The following is a 19,642-nucleotide window of genomic DNA, read 5'->3' as shown; positions in this document are numbered from 1 at the left end:
CATCCATCATTTAGATTTAGATATTCGCTTTTATCATGTTTGGTATTCTTGTTTTGGCTCTTTCTTTTCTGAATGATTGCATACCCCAAACCAGCTACATTCTTCTTTCCGTTTTCCCAAACTTTATCTTTGTTGTTGTTTAATCATTTCTGCTTTATATATATACAAAAGAAAACTTAATAATATATGTTCATCTACCATATAATACACATACTGAAATACACATGCATGTTTATTATCCACAATGAGTCAAACAACTTCCAAACAAACCTAAAATATATATAATCCTCGGCGTATAAATGTTGTGGCCATCGTAGGTTATATATGCATGGTAACATCCAAAACACCTTTTAAGTCTCTACGTAAAATCTTTCAAATAAAATACAAGTATATTGAGTTTGAAGCTCATCCAAGTACATTTTCTTTCACTTGTGGTTGTGGGTTAACTGTATATCGAACAACAATTTCCAAATTTTCACAATCTCCTAAATTCTAACGATTTGGTTCCACCACGAAACAAAATCCATGCATGGCTCTGTTAGGTTTATGTAAAACCCAATAGACCTCAGAACTTACAACATATACCACTATTTTTTAGCATATACAATATGCATAAATAATTAAACACAATTTATTAGGTATAAAATGAAACATGAAGATCTCGTTGTTAGCTCCAAAAGCATACTTAAATGGAATAGATTGAGCCGATTTGACTTCTGTTCCGACTTTGGAACCATTGTAATTTGGTACTTTTCCAAAACCAAATTCGTACCACATTTGTCAATAATAAATGTTCCTCCTCTAGAATTTAAAAGCTACAAAATTCCACAACGGTTGGGTCACAAAGCTATACAACCAAATTGGGCCCTAACTGGGGCGGCCTTAAAAAATAAAATAAAAAAGAGCGCGACGATCGGATGGATATGCTGACCTCAAACCAACCACGTGCGAGGGCTGTATACACTATACAGTTGATTAGTTGCACTGCATAAACAAAACAAAACCAAAAGGACATCAAGATGACTCTTACTTTGACTCACTCGGTTGTACTTACCTATTCTGATGCGGTCTACTTCATCGTGGACACGAGCCAGCTTTCATATCAATACCGAACATAGTTTACATACTTGTTTTAGTCTCTGGTCCGTTGAGTTTATCTCTTTGGTAATTGGTAATCCAAACACATATAAAATGGGATAAACTGCTTACATAGTAACATAGATAAAATATTATTCAAAATTTGCGGCCACCGGCTTTGCCAACTGATTAATTCCTTCCATTAATGTTCTTCTTTGCATTTGTTGTCTCTATTTTTTTTTAAAAAATTATTAGGTTCGTCCGTCCATTGCAACTGGGGACCCTGAAGCTGAAACCAATGCAGGACTTTTGTGGTATGCATGTTTTTTCACCAACCTTATCTTTGTCACCCATTTATCACTTATGTTAAAAATGGTGTATCAGAGACCGTCATATGAATAGGAGTTGGCATTCAATAATTTCTGATGCTGACATATTATTATTGACTGTAGTGAACTCATCTGTGTTATTGTCTTGATTCTCATGTAGCAAACCAATCATTCCTTTCTTTCCCAAAAGATTTACAGTACAAGATCAGAGAGAGTCACACAAATCTTTACATCTCCTCTATTCATCATGGTTTTGTCAATAACTCTAAAATGCTCTCACATTACATAAATATCAGATCTATTCACATGCATTTTTAATCTTTTGAAACTCTCTCTATTGATTCACTCGCTGATTAAATTAATAATTTGAAGCTTGCTTAAACATGTGTGAGAGAGAGCTGAATATTTCAAACAAGCGGTTTGAAGCAAAGCATAGAATCTGAGATTTTGGCTTTTCATTTTCAGCTTTCTTGAGTCAGTGTCTCTGTTCAGCTTCTCTTTGTGCTTCAATCCTCACATCATCAATCACTCTCTTCCTCAAAAAATTGAAACCACTCAAGTGCACTCTTTCTCTCTTTTGCTTCAAGTAGATAATCTGAAAATATGCAAAGCAAACCTTTAAAAACCAAGCTTCATAGGTAAAATCACTAAGGAAAGCAATTAAAATTGCTTTTACCTGGTGGTCGGTTTATGAATTGTTGTATGCATGGAGTCTTGGAACTGGTCTCTTGGTGATCTCTTCTGAAAAACCGAACCTCCCCTTTGAATGTTGTTCGCGTCTGTTGATACTCGGTCATGAGCAGCCATTTCACTAGCTGTGTTTCTAATCCGTGGTCTCTCCTCCGTTTTTCGCCAGAACTTGGGACTTAAGAACTCTGTACCAGGTAGTTTGGAACAGCTCTCCCCTGCACAGCTACCACTATTCTTAGGAACTCTCCCGTTAGAAACCGCCAGATCGCATGATATTTCATCCAAAGCCATCTCTAGACCGCTGACACGAGACTCCAGAGACTGGATGCCACTCTGTGATGTTCCCATGAATTTCTAAATTCAAAATGAAAAATTTGTAAGTATATCAATGAGGAGGACTGAGCTTCATCTTCATAAACCAAACATTTCACTTACACTAATGGACACTAAGATTGCTAATACCAATTGTATATACCTGTAGTAGGTCTAAGAGACTAGACTGTTGATTCTCAATCAGAGCAAGCTGTTCACGTATCAAAGAGAGTTCCTCACTATCCTTCCTGCTCTCATCAACATCATCTTTACAACTCTTGGTAACAGAATCATAAGAATCACCATCGTCACTACTGCAAGGAGCAACCCTTGAGCTAGACCTCAAGCCACCAGAGTTGGATACTTTGTAATCTTCCCGGCTTTTCTCAGAGATAGTATGTTTGATTATATCTGGTCCCCCAGAGTTGGCCTTCTCATCCGGTTCCACCGAAGATTGTTTAACCGGCGTAAACAGTGGTCCCTTGTTATCCACAATAGAGGCTTCTGGTGCTAACATGGTCACATTCCCTTGATTTCGTTTTGGAAGGTTCTCCTTTTGTCTAGTTGGTGCATATGATCTATTCACAGGCAAAGATGGGGACCTCTTCATTATAGGCGTTACTTTCTTTGGCCTAGCCGATGATTTAAAACCAACGTCAATGGTCGAACTTCTCGTGACAGAGGTATAGCATCCAATGCTACCATCATCTGAAAACCAAATTCGTAGAATTCAAGATATCAAATTCAAGTTAAAAATTTAAAATTTCACTGTACAGAGACAACAAACTACACATACCTGTTGAAGATCTTGATGGAGATAAAGAAGCTTCATCATCATTTGAAACTTCTTTCCACAGATTCAATGCTCGATTCATTGTTTCTCTAACACTTTTCACCTACATTTCGAATCCACTAAGCGTTTAAATAAAAAAATCGGATTTTTAAATTCTCACTGAACACAAAACCAAAACTAACATGTCTCATTTTTTTGTCTTTACCTTATCAAATCTTCTGGTCTCAAGAGCCGCCGTGCAAGCTTTCTTGTACTGAGAAGCCAAATCTTCCGCCGTCGCAACTTTACCCAACGCCTCCGCGGCAGACTTCCTGGCTGCCCAATCTTCACTGCTCAAAAACTCAATCAAAACCGGAACTAACCAATCCAAAACCGGTTTAGTCCCGGCACCACCGGCGGTAATGATACACCCCACGGCACTCAACAACGCAGCTTTAGCCTTGAAAGCTTCACTCTTTAGCAACTTCCCAATCTTAGGCAACGACTTCCTCAACTGCTCCGACTCCGGATCCGTCGCCGCTTCAACAGACGCCGCCAAACACAAGGCAGCTCCGATCTGCAGATTCGAATCACCTTCCTGAACCAAAGTCTCAATCAACGGCTTCGCGACGGAAGCAAACGGCTGCCTCGTGACGTGAGCCGACATATCCGCCGTCGCGACGGCACAAGCGGACCGAACAGAGGAATCCGGATCTCGTAAACGGCGGATGACGGTGGAAACCATCTTAGCAAGGTGAGGCGTGAGAGAATCGCCGTGGTAACGAGAGAGAAGCGACAAGAGAGCGACGCACTGTTTCCTCACCGGAGATTTAACGGAAGAGTCAGTGTTGTGGATACAGTTGAGAAACGGAGAGAAGGAGTCGTGAGTGAGGCTCTTCGCGATCAAGTCAAGCTCAGCTGAAGCGAGAGCTAACGTGTCTCGATCGGCTAGCTTGTTGAGACAAGCGATGACTCGTTGCTTCAGATCAGGTGGCGTTGACGACGGCGACGTGGAAGATGATGAAACCGGTGGACTCGCCGGGAATCTTCCGTGAACCGACATTAAATTTGATTTTATTCTCCGGTTAAAGTTGGTTATGAGATAGAACGTGGTGGCATTAAATGGCGGCAGAGAGACTTCTCCGACTCCGGTTATGATGAGTAGAGACGGTTTTGGGTTATTTGGGGTTTTTAAATGCTAAATTCCCACACTACAAAGAAGAGGGAAGGAGAGAGTGGTGTAATGTACAATGTAACAAACAATCATAATTATAAAAATAATTAATAATAATGTTTACTATTTTCATCTTGATAAATAAATATACATATTTAATACTATTTCTAAGAAAGATTATAAAGTTGAAGATATATATAAGTCCAAAGATATTGCAATGTATATATTTTTTTTTTATCTAACTATAAAAGTGGATAAACTCTAACTAGTTTGTTCAATTCAAACATTCTATTTCATTTATTTTTACTCTTATTTCTTTTACTACCAGTATTAATTCCAATTCTGTGGTCCGTTTAATTTTGTATACTAGTACGTTTTCAAAATAATTTGTTAGAAAAATTAATTGTCCTGGGCGTTCGGCGAATTCGGGTTAATCGGGTCGGGTTATTCGGTTATGACAAAATTCGGTTTACAAAAAAATCCACCGAACTAAATCGAAATTTATTTCGGTTCGGTTCGGTCGGTACTCGGGTTATTCGGTTCGGTTATTGGCTTTTAAATCATTTCCGAAATTTAACCGAATTTTTTCTATTTCGGTTAATATAAACCGAATAAAAGAATAACAATGTATAATGGGTTAAAAGAAGCCCAAATCCATTATATCTTTGAAAATGATATTAACAAAGAAACTTAAAAGCCCATTTAATAAATTTACAAAGTGAATCCATTAACAACAATTAGGGTTCGACTCGGCAGCGCGGCGGCAGCGACGGCATGACCGACCGTTCAGTCTCTCCGTTCGATGAAGCTTGTTCGAAAACCATAAATAATAGATCTGAAGATTACCGATAAGTTTGGTAATGAGAGAGAGGAAGAAGTGGTTCGTGGTTACGGGTTTAGAAAGAAGAAGTGTTAACAACGATTGAGATTTAGAGAATGAAAGAGGATGTAGAAGATGATGAACTCACGAGGGAGAAGAGACGTGATGAATCATGAACAGATGAAGAAAGATCTAGGACTAGTGATATGATTAGAATTAGGAAGAAAGAAGTACAAATGAAGTCTCTCGTTTTTGTTGCAAGCGGCAGCCAAAGAAAAAGATTAAAACATATTAGGGTTAACGACTCATCACAAACTTTATATATGGCTGCAGAATCTCAGTTTCAGCAAAACCGATCGGTACCGATTACCGAACCGACCCGAACCGAAATCCGATTTCTCAAATCAATATCACCGAACGGTTTGACAAAATCTCTTCGGTTTTCGCCGATAACCGAAATTCTCGGGTTGATCGGTTCGGTTTTAACGGTTTCTGCCGTTTACCCAGGACGAAAAATTAACATCACATTCACAATTTAATTCCATTTAATATATGTTTTATTTTCTTTTTGAAAATTGCTTTAATTTATTGAGCTTATAAATGTATGTTTTGACTACATTTCGTTGCCTTTCATTATTCTTCCTAATTGCTCAGTTACTTTTTTATAATTCCAAAAAATTATGACAATAATAAAAAGAATATTACATAATTAAAAAAAATTGAAAATTGGATTTGAAGAAATAGTCATTGTCATTGGTGAGTTTTTCTTTTTCTTACGGATATAGTGTTGTTTATAGGCTAAGGTCAGAAAGATTCTGTCCTTTCTTTTTTTGTGATGTCGTGTTAAATCTTACAGAGCAACAAAGCTTATATAATATATGATTTGAAATTTCAAATAAAATGATACATCTTATTGGATGTCAAAAAAATAAATAAATAAATAAAAAAAAATGATACATCATCTCTCACACCATAACCAAATAATATGTTTAGAATAGGACAGAAAAAAAGAAAAAAAAAAAACTGACAGGTAATGGAATATATATCCTAACTGGCGCGAACCTTTTAGAAAAGTTCCAAAAAATTTACAGTATAATTAACTAAATTAATAAAACCGTTTAAGACAAAAAGATGTGTTTGTGTTTGTGTTTCTGGTAATGATATGCTGTATGGTGTTTGACATTTGACTTGTTCAGCGTATCAATGATGCTATTATCAGATTATTTAATCCTATTTTTTATGTTTTATTTTCTCTTAATATTTTTATGAGGCCAAAATGATTTGACTTTATAAAAGCTTACATGATGTAAGAAATGGCAACAACCACATTTAATTTCCGTATTATATGTGTAGATGGAGATAGTAGCTAGATTTGTTTATTTTTAATTATATGATTTTTTTGTATTATCAAAAATCATATGGTAAATTAAAAAAAAAATCAGAGTGGCATAGAAGTGTAAATAATGAAGAAGACGAAGGAGAGAGAGAGACATTTAAGGGAAATAATGTGAAAGCACGTGAAGTTGAAATGGAGAGAGCAGGCAAATTGGCCTGACCAGCACGTGACTTGATTTACTCCTCTCCTCTCCTCTTCTCTTCTCTTCTCTTCGATTCGATGATGATGTTACTGCTCCATTTCTAAATAAAAGAGATAAATAACTAAACTATATATAATTGATTTTTTCACTTTTATTTTTTGTTTTGTTTGGTTCGTATAAAAGTATTTATATAACCCAAAAAAACCTATATAGTTAAAAAAAAACATGAGGAGAATATTATGGAACAAGCAAGCAATAGTATATTTCGAATGTAAAAACATTTTAATTAAAGCATTATAATAGTGTACATATATGGTTACTTTATATATTGTATGTATGTTACTTATTACTACATACGTTTATACAATAATTGATATAGCCATTTTTACGTGTACCATAACTAGTTTCACCTACAACGTACATGTGGAATATGAAAGATAGAAGATTTAAACCAAAAAAAAAACTGCACAAAGTTATGGAGGATACAAAGGAATGATCACTTTCATGATACATTTACAGTTATTGTCAAGACGGCGACGTCAATTTTGTAAGCATTGTTTGATGAAATACACAAATACACATAACCCTCCATGTGACTTTTGTTCTTCCGACCATTCTTTTTATGGTTTCATTCTTTCTGGCTGTTTCCTCTCTCTCGTCTTGTTCTTTTCGTTTCTCTATTAATATTTTAATTTGGTATAGTACTCTCGAACGACCTTAACCGAACCAGTACACGATCTGATCATCATACTCGGAATCTAACCGGTTCTTGCGATCGACAACAAGTTCGCTGGTGATATTTAAAAAAACATCAAGACCATGTAAATAGTTCAACAGTGAAGGCCTAGCTAATTAAGGTGGCATGTATCACATTAAAACACTTTTGTTTCTATTACGACATCTTGATTAAGTTCAAATCAATTGCCACCATCAATGCTAGAATGTCGTTTTTTCTTCTTCTTCTTCTTCTCCTTCTTGTTTTCTTGTGAGATGTCGACCGTTCTACCTTATTTACTTATATATATCGAAAACATTATTATTATATGCATGACTTCTTTGTTACTAGAATAAAGCCACGTTATACCATACGTAATTTTAACTACAATTTGTTTATATATGTTATAAAGTTTACTCTTATGATTAATTAATCCTATACCTAATTCTATGTTTTTACAATCATGTTTACAATTTACGATAGGATAATGTACTATATATAGATGGGCATATACGTTGATGAATTTATATAATATATGGGATATATGAATCATACTTTCCTTGTTAATTAGGACGTTTCAAGACATGGCTCTCTAATTTCGTTTGGTTTGGAACCACCCGTTAGTTTGTTTCTTTATGAGAAGAAATAAACAATACCATGTTAAGCGTCTCAAACAAAAAGAATATATGATTATGCTTTCTTTCGGTAAGATCATGATTATCATTAGGACACCGTCTACTTAGCTTGGCGGGGATACATAAAACATGCATAACAGAGTTTTCTTGGTTTTGTCTTTAAAGGAAATCATTGTAATGCTGTAACATAACAACGTCCCATACATCTCCAGAATACCGATTAAACAACCATAACCCTCTATCCTGAAAAGGAAATGATCATGCTGCTTAATAAGATGCAAGAGAATTGAAAAATGGACAGAGGGGCAAGAGGGGGGATAAACACAATTGGAACGAGGACCAAACCGTTGATGTGATGTGTTAGTAATGTTGTTTGACTAAGTGGCAAAGCTAAACTACAAAAATATTAATACAAGTTGTGGAAAGATAAGAGAAGAGCTTTCACATGGACATACCTCAAGTAGTGACAACAAACTCCCACATTTTTTAGTTATTTCTCTTTTTTTTTTTTTTTGGATCTATATGTTTTGCCTTGCAAGGGAACACTTGCACATGTTCTTATTTTCCTTCTTGTTTTCAAAAAATAAAAATTAATAGAATTTTATCGTTTTTAAATTTTTTGGATGAGATAAGAGATGCATCTACCAATGGAATTGTGTTGTCGCATGTAAGCAATAGGCAATAGGCAATGTTAGGTTCATGTACAAGGAATCGTCCATGTGTGTCCCATTATGACCCAAAGACCAAAATCTATATAGCTTAAATTCTCCCCCAATAAACTTTTTATTTTAATGTATACATCTAATCTTACGTGATTTACGTAAAAAGAACTACTTCTTATCGGGTTTAAAAAAAATTATACTGTTTTGTCGTCAAAATAAAATAAACTAGAATAAAAGTTATATAGCAAAAGTTGATTGGAAGTGGCCTCTTGTAGAACCAATTTAGATCATATAGAAGTAGTCGTATAGAGAGACCAAATAATTTTTGATATATTAGTTTTATGAAGTAATTATTATGTAAACTTAATCCATTAAACACGCAGAAGTATATACATAATAATTTAGGGTAGGCGACACACTCAATTACTATGTTTTGGTGGCTAAACCAATAATAGGGAGACTAACCAAATACTATGACATTTGTTTAAAATTTGACATGCATGTTCGGTATCTGTGTTCATCATTTATATTCTCAGGATGATTATTGTTACCGTCAGAGCACATGTTTCAATCAGTCTTTTGTGCAACAATTTTCAATTATTCTGTTTTTTCCACAACTAAAATCTAGTCATGTACGGTATAAATATTTGCTTGATCTATATGCAACAAAAACGATATCTTCTAACATTATAGCTTTTGTTATAATAGGCATGCACTGTTCTAATTCCTTTGTCTATTTGATTGTTTTACATAATTTTGGCTGATATAAATTACCTTAATTACCACCATAAGTGTTATGTTATTAATAACTTTGGTGGTTATAGATAGAGTATTATATAATTGGTAGAAACGTAATAGTAATGATACTAGCGAGTATGGTTTTGCAGATTACAAAGGACTGGGTCCAAGCCTTGCTTGGAGTTTTGTTATTATCATTTGCAAAACATTAGCACAAGAACCAATCATAAGCATTTTCCACATGGAAGCTGCTCCTCAATCATGGCTGTTTTTTGGATTCATCTATGCCTATACATATATATCTTATTAAAATTCATTGATTCAACATCTATATTATATATGCAGTATGAACGAACACATCGTATTTACGTAAACGCACATGCACAACTTTATTTCGTTAGTGCAGTTTTTGAAGCCTATATTGGGCATGACATTTTACTTTATACGTAACCAACGTATATAATACTTTTGTATCAAAACGTATTGAACGAATTTTAGTAGCACATATTGATATCTTGATGATATATAATGGTTTTACGTAAAAGTTACATAGGCGACATTCCTAATAATATTACACTACAAATATGGTTTAGTTGTTGAAGATAAGATAGTAAAAATGCTGGCTCTCTCACTAAAGGTAGGATTTACGTAAATCAGTATTAAAAATTTCAATTTTTCCTAATAATATCCGTTTTTTAAAAGTATTATACGTTTCTAACCTATCAATAAAAACATCTATCGTGTTAATTAATCATTGAGGCATTAATTGATCATAATCATTACTAATTATAAGATTGGGTTCAATTAGGTTGTAATGTAAGGAGAGGGACAATTAGGTAGGTTTTTATTGCAGACAATAAACCAAACTCACCAACTCAAGCCTCAAAGAGGAAGAAAGAGAGAATAAGAGCATTGGGTTTGAATGTTGATTCCTAATGTTTTGGGGTTAGAAATCCAGTTAAAAGTAAAAATGGTTTTTAAAAAAAGTTTGAGAAACCTGTTAAAAGTTCGGATAAAGCATTATATGAATGATTTGCTGAAGATGATATGAAAAAAAAATAAAAAAATTAAAGTCAAGTTGTCGTTTAATTTGCTCAATACAAATTAGAAGATGGACTTGGGTACACAAACTATGTCACCACCATATGTGTCCCATGCATTATGACCCCAAGACCAAATCTATATAGCTTGATGTTAGATTAAGAGTGTTTTTTCTTTGGTTCTCTCTTGATCTGTGTTTATGTAATCCCACAAGTATGAAATTTGGTTACAAAGATTTTTTGGCAAAGCCAAAACGCGACCGCTTTAGCTCTAATAACCGGCTTCAATTTGACTCTTAAACCTGTGTCGTCAAATTCTTGGTTATCTCCCGGTTTTACTTCAGTTTATTTAAGAAATAACATGTTCAACCATTCCCTTTTTTTGGTGCAACGAATTCGATTATTTCACATCTGATATATTTATTTGATATCAAATAAATATTTATAAAAGAAATAAATAAATATACTATATATAATAATGATGATTAATTGCCACATTGTAAAAAATGTAACTTTAACCTTTACGTTAAACAAGTTTTGACAGATGATGCTTATTAGGATATAAATTAAAAGTGCTTTTACACATAAATTAAAAGTGCTTCAAACAAAATTTCTTTAATTGAAAAACAAAATTCTTTAATTAGTTGCTTTAGTTATATTTGGTTTTAAAATTTATTTACGACAGATCGTCTGATATACATGTCTTTTATTTCATTTAATATTATTGTACGTATATGTAAAAAGACACCCATATATATATACATGATATAACTCATAACCATTCATGTGCTAGTGCTTCTACATAGGTGAACCTTTGTATTCGTAATATAATTTCTGGTTCGTTACTTTTAAATTCTGTTCACAATTTAAGATAATATATGTAAATTATTTGATTATTGCTAACATTGAAAAAAAGAAGAAGGGATTATTGACATACGCATGCACTTATTTTCTCTTTAGTTCTAGTAATTCTGAATTAATTAGATCCTTGATGCAATTTTTTTTTTCCAAAATTTTAAAGTTACTATTAAAGAATAGTTAAAAAAAGCCACTCTCTTTAATTTTTTTTTGCAAATGAAGATTTTCGACTAATTTTAAACCATGGCGGGAGAAGGAAGTAAACCGATGGCTACGAAAGATGATGCATATGCATACCTTAGGACTGTGAAGAATAAATTTCATAATGAACGTGATAAATATGACGATTTTGTAGCAATCATGAACAAATTCAAAGCTCGGAAGTATGTATATAATTTTGCAAGATACTATAATTTTTTTATTATTAGTAGTTTAATTCATATTAGGGTATAGTAGCACTATAAAACTGTTAAATAAAGCTAATATTAATTTTGATTATATACTTTTCATTGTAGACTTGATAGGAATGCTTGCATAGAAGAGGTAAAGGATTTGCTTAAAGGACATCGAGACTTGATTTCGGGTTTCAATGTATTCTTGCCAAAATGTTTGGAGATCGCTGATTGGTACAACTTAGAGGGTAGGTGATCGATGTATGTAGCCTCTCTCTGGTTCATGATATTCTTCTTAATAAGTAGAATCTGCTTTGTGATTCGTTCTCTTTCTTTCATTATATATGGACTCATCATGTAATATATATTGGATTTAGCCATTATATATATATAGGCTTATAATAAATAAGGTTCTAATTATATCTTTCTTCTTTCCAACTTTTATATATATTATCAATCTCTTCTCAACTCTTTACTCTTCTTTTTTTTTTTTTTTGCCTACAACTCTTTACTCTTCTAATTCAACAAATCTTAAAAATGTTATACGTACGGAGACGATCAAGTTATTTTAAGTTTTTAACCGATTCGCTGCCCTTGCTATAAGCTACTCGACATATGTCATATGTGATATGTCCACTTTAGAGTTTACAAGCTTATTACAACTCTGTGTATATATATGTCAACAACCTACAAAGTATGAAATATCTTGTTCCAAAGGAGAATAGAGTGAATAGCTAGTTTTTTTTTTTTTTTTTTTTTTTTTTATAACATGCTCAATATAGAAAATAATATGTCATTCTCTCTATTGGATTGGATTAATATTAATTATATTTTTTTAATTAGTGAAATACATTATTTTTCTCATCGAGTCATCATCATTGATTTAGTATGTATAACGAGAGCTTTAAAAGTTCATATTTCGACAGATTTTACCAAAAAATTAAATCCTTACAATCCTAATTCGTAACCCAAAAAAACAAAATACACCTTAATACCTAGTTAAAACTTTAAGGAAAAAACTGGTGTATTTTCTTTATTGTGCATCAATTTTACAAAGTCAGTTTACTACGTTTTTGTTTTGTTTTTTGTTTTTTTTACTTTAAATTTCCATTGAGGCATACACCTTACAGAAAGACCCCAGTTTACTAAGTATTTGTTGACCAAAAAAGAAGAAAGTACAATTTTTGACAAAAACTAAGAAAGTAAATTTACTACTTACTAGATATATATCTCGTTTATTTAAAGATTAATGGCATCAATACATTTTAAGACATGTTGTCTATATTTTCTTTATAATTAGATTTTTTTATAAAATAAAAAATTGTAATAGTAAATGCCACATTGTAACAAAAGTGATTTTATACTCTCGGAAAAGTTAAAGTACAGAAGTCATTTCACAATTACTGTACTAAGATCTGTAGTTTATTACTAAAGTTTATATACAAATCTGTTAATGATAATTAAAATGTGAGATAATTTTATATACAACTGACATATGTTTATTTCATTTAATATTATAATACTATTATAGTATAATTATCTCTCATTGCTACAAATATCTTAATTGCTACAAATATCTTAATTGCAAATGGACATATTTATATCAAAGTTTAAATATATATATAGCACACCCATACAACTCAATACCATCAATCTGCTAGAGGTGAAGCTTGTGACCGTAGTAAAAGTTTCTGGTTTGTTACTTTGAAGTCATCTCACAATTCTTATTTGACCGTTTTATCGATCTAAAGTTAATAATTGGCATGTTCTCGTGCTTTGCAATCTGTATGCATGCATGGTTCTTTGCATACACCTTATTTAGTCCTAGCAAATGTTAATTAATTAAGATCCCTGATGCAAAATTCTGTTATTTTTTCCCTAATATTTTATTAATTTACTTTTAGAGAAAATAGGTAATATGTTTAAGATGATGGAAATCAAAATTAAATAATATATTTATCTCTATAATGAAAAAAATAATAAGAAAATCACTCTCTTTATTTGAAAAATAAAGCTTCGACTAACATGGTGGGAGGAAAAAGTAAACATATGGGAGAAGGAAGCAAACCGAAGGCAAATAAAGATGATGCTTATGCATATCTTAGGGTTCTGAGGGATCATTTTCATAATGATAGTAAAAAATATGATGACTTTGTTGCGATCATGAATAATTTTAAAGCTAGGAGGTATAGTATGTGACATATTATAGTTTTGTTTTTTGGAAAATATGATTAAACAATATGTGGGTTTATTTTTTAGAAGTATAACTAATTTTGATTTTTTTTTTAATTTCATTGTAGAATTGATAGGGATGATTGCATAAAAGAGGTGGAGAAACTGCTAAGAGGACAACGTAATTTGATTTCGGGTTTCAATACATTCTTACCAAAGAGTTTGGAGATTACTAATTATTATGTTGGGGCAGGAGAGGGTAGGTGATGCTGCTTTGGGATTTCTTGGTTTGTATAAACCAAGTTCGGTTTTAGATTTGTTCTATATCGAATAAATATTTGTGGTTCGTTTTTTCCTTTTATTTAAGAATATTTGGATCTAACCATTTTATTTTATAAATAAGACTGTAAATTATATTTAACAAACAATGATAAAATTAAAATTATGTAAAGGTTATATTTTTTTAATTTTCATTTTACTTATTTTGTGTTATTATCATTTACTTAAATTTCCCCAATTTTTTAATTTTTCCTAATTGATCATTTGATTTAATTAATAACCAAAGTTTACAAAAAAAACTTAAGTTATTGGTATTTATAAGAATTGCCCATAAATTTATATAAGTATATCCAGAGAAAATTATATAAAAAAGCCTGAGCAAGTTTAAAATGAATAAAAAGATTTCAAAACATCTAATTGAAAAGGAAAAGCTAATTCAAATACTAATACTTTGTAGCATAAAATAGCTGTTTCTTCAAATCTTGAAGTCCGTCACTCTGCGGCGACAAAGCTTCTTGCTCGTCCAGTAACTATACGATCATCATCTTCTTCCTTTTAGGTTAGTTGCGATCTCCAATTCTCCATCTCTCATTTGAATCTTCTTTTCAAGTTTATTGATCAGCCTTCTTGTTGTTTTCTTTCTATGGAGATTATTTTTCTACATGTTTATTTATCGATGAAATGTACATGAGTATTCTATTATTGAAGATGAACATTACATGAATCATCCATATAAAAATAATCTTAATGAACGGATTAAGGAAACCCATTTCCAACGTTTCCTATATGTTAACTTGTGGTTCAAGTAACAAAATCTCCCGTCCATGTGCAGGCAGGGTTTTATGAAAATGTATTTAATTAATTTGTCTGATTCTGATCCATGCAAACAAAAGTCGATAATAAAAAAAGAATATGAAATTCCCTACTATAAATACAGACTCGTGAATAAAATAAATTCAAATCTTGAACTCGCTTTACTCAGCGAAGACGAAGCTTTTTTTTCATTACCACTTTGCTCTACTGATATCCGTAAACGTATCCTTGGTTACTCTTTCTATTTTTCTTTGTAATTCACCGGACGATTAAAGTTTTCTGGTTCGTTGCTTTCAAATCCTTTCTCGATCTAATGAAGCGATTCTTGAGATCGTTACATTGAGGCCTCGAATCTGGTTTTGATTAGGGTTTTTGAGTCAGAAGAATGATATTGCATTATAATCTTAGTCGTTTTGGATTACACTTCTTGAGGAATGAGATTGATATGTTACTGCACTTGGCTCTGTTTCTTGAAAGATTTTAAAGAAATAACTTTGAGATAGTAGATGGATTCAGTGTCAATGATCTGATCTCTTTCTTTCGATAGTAGTTTAGGGCTATCTCACACCATGGTTGGAAGAAGCGTAACACCCACGCCAACTTTTGCTGATGCGCTTTCATACGTAAGGTCTGTGAGGGATGCATTCCATGATGAACCTGCAAAATATCGAGAGTTTCTCAAGCTCATGAACGATTATAAACAAAGTCCTGGGTACGAATTATCTTTCTCCATGTTACATATCTGGTTTTTAAAAATCTATACAACAACATACATGTGAACTGATTCTGATGTTACTTGTCTGTTTCCTAGAGTTGGTGACAATAGTGTCTTTGCAAGGGTGGAGGAACTCCTTAAAGATCACCGGAATCTGCTTCTTGGTTTCAGTGTCTTCCTTCCAGCTGGGACTACGATAACCATCCCGCCCGAGCCTGACGACAAAGCAAGAAGCACACCAGTTAAGGAAGATTTGGATTCATTCCTTACTGCTGTGAAGAAAGCATTTCATGATGGACCTGAAAAATATGACGAGTTTCATAAGATAATAAATGCTTTTAATGCTCGAAGGTATGAATTGTTTTCATTTCATGTTATGTTTAGTTCAATCTGCACTGCACAGTACACATATATGAATCGATTCTGATGTTATATTTATTTCTCTTTGTAGACTCGATACAGGTACTGTCATTGCAAGGATGGAGAAACTCTTGAAAGATCACTTGAATCTGCTTCTTGGTTTCAATGCCTTCCTTCCACCTGGATTTCAGATAACCATCCCACCTGAGGCTAGCAAAGAGTTGGGAAATGGGGCAACTATGGATGATGCGACTTCATACCTCACTGCTGTGAAGAAAGCATTTCATGAGGAACCTGCAAAATATGCCCAACTTATTAAGCTTTTGAATGATTTTAGAGCTCGCAGGTATGAATTATAGTGTTTTCTCAGTCAGCACACAACGACAAACCTGTATGTGAATTGATTCTGATGTTACCAAGTCTCTTTTTAGGGTTGATACTGCTATTGTCATTGAAAGGGTGGAAGAACTCATGAAAGATCACCAGAATCTGCTTCTTGGTTTCAGTGTCTTTCTTTCGCCTAAAGCGAATTTTATCAGGAACCTTAAGGTATAGAGAAATGCTTATATTGTTAACTAAGCCTACAGATTAAGGAAACCCATTTTGAACGTTTCCTATATGTTAACTTGTGGTTTACGTAACAAAAATGTCCGTCGGTCCATGTGCAGGCAAGGTTTCAGGGAGATGGTAGTCATGTAGTTAACTCAGTTCTCCAGATATTGAGAATCTACAGAGAGGGAAACAAGTCCAACGATGAGGCGTATATTGAGGTAGGGTTCTTGGAGGTGAGTTGCACTTTCTTAGTTCTATTTGGTTTGATTTGTTTTTGTTATCTTTTGCAGGTCATTCGACTTCTTCAGGGTCATGAAGATTTAGTCATTGAGTTTTCAGATATCTTCAGTATTAGAGTCTAAAGATAGATAAGGACATTGGAAGACTGTCTCTGCCTTAAGATACAAAAAGATTAGAGCTTCTGCCTTAAGAGACAAAAAGATTTGAGCTTCTGCCTTAAGAGACAAAAAGATTAGAGCTTCTAACGAGAAGAGAGTCTTAAAGTTTGCTTTTGTAAATATTTCCTCGTTACTATGAAGACATGGATGTAAGGATTTTTCTTGATTTATCTTTGATTAGAAAATGTAGAGTTAAAACACTAAAAAAACTCTCTAAAAACAGAGTTCACCGCAGAAACAAAAACAGAGAGGAGGAACAGAGCTCAAACTCAATTATATATAAATGGCCAAAAACAAATACAGATATTTGAGGTGTGGAATGATTGTATTGTTTCATATACTATTATAGAGGTCTTAAGTAACAGTCAAAAGTCAAAAAGAGTTCAACGTAGCAAGAAAAACAGAGAGGAACATAGCCTAAACTCAATCATATATAGATGGCCCCAAGAAACAGAGCAGACCGAACCAAAATCAAGTAAATCTAATACTTACCAAATACGTTCTCTGATTGAAGTATATCTGATAAAATTTAAAAATTAATATATGATTTTATGAAAATATTTTTCTTTAATTTATCTGATAAATGCAAACAAAAGTCTGATAGTATATAATAAAAAATGAAATCAAATATGAAATCCCCTACTATAAATTTAAACTCTTGAGTATAAAACACACAAATCAGTCTCTGAGGTACTTTGCTTCTAGAAATCTTGAACTCCCTTTACTCTGCGAAGACGAAGCTCCTTGTTCATTGCCACTTTGCTCTGCTAACATCGGTAAACTATACTTTGTTCCTCTTTCGGTTTATCTTTGTTTCGTTCATTTAAAATGTGAATTCACCGGACGATTAGGGTTTTCACAGCCTTCCTCGATCTAATGAAGCGCTTCTTGAATTATAACGTCTTCATCGTTGAGAGTTACATTGAGGCCTCAGTATCTGGTTTTGATTAGGGTTTTGACTCAGAAGAATGATATAGCATTATAATTTTAGTCGATTTGGATTACAGTTCTTGAGGAATGAGATTGATATGTTGCTGCACTTGGCTCTGTTTCTTGAAAGATCAGTGATCTGATCTCTTTCTTTGGATGATAAAAAAAAAATGTAGTTTAGGGCAATCTCACACCATGGTTGGAAGAAGCGTAACACCCACGCCAACTTTTGCTGATGCGCTTTCATACGTAAGGTCTGTGAAGGAAGCCTTCCATGATGAACCTGCAAAATATCGAGAGTTTCTCAAGCTCATGAAGGATTATAGACATAGTCGTGGGTATGACTTATTTTTCCTATCTAACACAACAAAACACATACACATGTGAACTGATTCTGATGTTTACTTGTCTCTTTTGTAAGAGTTGATGCCAATAGTGTCTTTGCAAGGGTGGAGGCACTCCTTAAAGATCACCGGAATCTGCTTCTTGGTTTCAGTGTCTTCCTTCCAGCTGGGACTACGATAACCATCCCTCCCGAGCCTGACAAAGCAAGAAGCACATCAGTTAAGGAAGATTTGAATTCATACCTTACTGCTGTGAAGAAAGCCTTTCGTGATAACCCTCTCAAATATTACGTGTTTTTCAAGCACTTTTGTGATCTTAGACGTGATAGGTATGAGTTCTTGTTTGCCCTTAATCTCAAGTGTTAGTATATACAATACACGAGTAGCACACACACTGTGAATTGATTCTGATGGTTATTATTCTCTTTGTAGTGTAATTGATATTGCTGATGGCATTGAGTACTTGGAGGAGCTCCTGAAAGATCACCAGAGTCTGTTTCTTCGCTTAATAGCCTTCCTTCCAGCTGAGACTCAGAGACTCCTCCATCAGCGGAATGCATCTGATGATAACAAAAGAAAACGTGTAAAGAGTTTTATTGGCAAGCTTAAGGTATAGAATGCTAAAATGGTATACAATACAACTAATGCCTAAGCAATTACCATTTTGTTCAGCCTTGTGATGGTGTTGGCCTTCTTTTAATGGAAATGAATAAAAAGAAATTTTTTTTTACCATTTTGATGTTTCATCTATGCTACCAAATCCGTCAATGTACAGGCAAGGTTTCAGCTTCAGGAGGATGGTCGTCATGTATACGAGTCATTTCTTGAGATAATGAAAGTGTACCAAGAAGGAAACAAGTCCGTAAAGGAGTTGTACAAGGAGGTAGGGTTCTTGAGTGAGACACACTTGGTGAGTTTTCACTTTAATTTCTTAGTTCTCTTGGGTTTGATTCGTTTTGTTATATTTGCAGGTCATTTCACTTGTTCAGGGTCATGAAGATTTAATCACGGAGTTTTCAGAAATTTTCAAGAACCACTAAAGATAGCTGAGCAGCTGTGAGCACATATTATAAGGATGCTTGAATATAATATTTTGGGTATAAGAGACTAGAAAAGGTATATATAGTTCTTTCGAGCGACAAGTGAGTGTATAGTTTCATTTGTAGACTTTTGAGTTTATTAGGTCGATCCTTACGCTTAATAGAGAACATGACAATATGACATCATGATATATGCACATATGATTGTATATTAAAAAAAAAAAACAAAATTTGTCAACGCACATATGATTGTATTGTTTCATATCGTATAGAGGTTTGAATTCAGG

General features: G+C 33.4%; 5 protein-coding genes across 6 annotated transcripts; 4 read left to right on the top strand and 1 right to left on the bottom strand.

Moving 5' to 3' along the window:
- Positions 1-1,563: 1,563 nt before the first annotated feature.
- Positions 1,564-4,431, bottom strand: LOC17898523 (TORTIFOLIA1-like protein 4). The gene is made up of 5 exons (XM_006303870.2): positions 3,407-4,431; positions 3,205-3,304; positions 2,572-3,116; positions 2,083-2,450; positions 1,564-2,001 (listed from the first exon to the last, which is right to left on the bottom strand). The coding sequence occupies exons 1-5, from the start codon at positions 4,241-4,243 to the stop codon at positions 1,989-1,991; spliced, it is 1,863 nt and encodes a 620-aa protein (XP_006303932.1). The 5' UTR covers positions 4,244-4,431; the 3' UTR covers positions 1,564-1,988.
- A 6,855-nt stretch (positions 4,432-11,286) lies between these two features.
- LOC17899845 (paired amphipathic helix protein Sin3-like 3) lies at positions 11,287-12,130 on the top strand. 2 transcript variants are annotated; one of them, XR_002835348.1, is made up of 3 exons: positions 11,287-11,339; positions 11,583-11,743; positions 11,876-12,130. XR_002835348.1 is itself a non-coding variant. In XM_006304808.2 (2 exons), exons 1-2 carry the CDS (start codon positions 11,604-11,606, stop codon positions 12,006-12,008), a joined length of 273 nt encoding a protein of 90 aa, XP_006304870.1. In that variant the 5' UTR covers positions 11,422-11,603; the 3' UTR covers positions 12,009-12,130. The 2 variants fall into 2 exon arrangements, 1 of the variants encoding a protein (XP_006304870.1); XM_006304808.2 differs by lacking the exon at positions 11,287-11,339 and having other exon boundaries at positions 11,422-11,743.
- Positions 12,131-13,384: 1,254 nt separating this feature from the next.
- LOC17899846 (paired amphipathic helix protein Sin3-like 3) lies at positions 13,385-14,306 on the top strand. The gene is made up of 3 exons (XM_023789098.1): positions 13,385-13,446; positions 13,767-13,938; positions 14,053-14,306. The coding sequence occupies exons 2-3, from the start codon at positions 13,778-13,780 to the stop codon at positions 14,189-14,191; spliced, it is 300 nt and encodes a 99-aa protein (XP_023644866.1). The 5' UTR covers positions 13,385-13,446; positions 13,767-13,777; the 3' UTR covers positions 14,192-14,306.
- A 1,279-nt stretch (positions 14,307-15,585) lies between these two features.
- On the top strand, positions 15,586-17,005 carry LOC17898067 (paired amphipathic helix protein Sin3-like 6). Its single transcript, XM_023777063.1, has 6 exons — positions 15,586-15,701; positions 16,047-16,082; positions 16,183-16,437; positions 16,523-16,640; positions 16,760-16,861; positions 16,934-17,005. The coding sequence occupies exons 1-6, from the start codon at positions 15,586-15,588 to the stop codon at positions 17,003-17,005; spliced, it is 699 nt and encodes a 232-aa protein (XP_023632831.1).
- Positions 17,006-18,166: 1,161 nt separating this feature from the next.
- Positions 18,167-19,355, top strand: LOC17899881 (paired amphipathic helix protein Sin3-like 3). Its single transcript, XM_023777059.1, has 5 exons — positions 18,167-18,309; positions 18,393-18,650; positions 18,748-18,925; positions 19,091-19,225; positions 19,287-19,355. The coding sequence occupies exons 1-5, from the start codon at positions 18,167-18,169 to the stop codon at positions 19,353-19,355; spliced, it is 783 nt and encodes a 260-aa protein (XP_023632827.1).
- Positions 19,356-19,642: the final 287 nt, after the last annotated feature.

The sequence above is a fragment of the Capsella rubella genome, unplaced genomic scaffold (assembly GCF_000375325.1).
Source record: "Capsella rubella cultivar Monte Gargano unplaced genomic scaffold, Caprub1_0 scaffold_1, whole genome shotgun sequence".
Taxonomy (NCBI): domain Eukaryota; kingdom Viridiplantae; phylum Streptophyta; class Magnoliopsida; order Brassicales; family Brassicaceae; genus Capsella; species Capsella rubella.
Note: the sequence above shows the minus strand (reverse complement) of the source record. Positions and strands in the feature narration are given on the sequence as shown.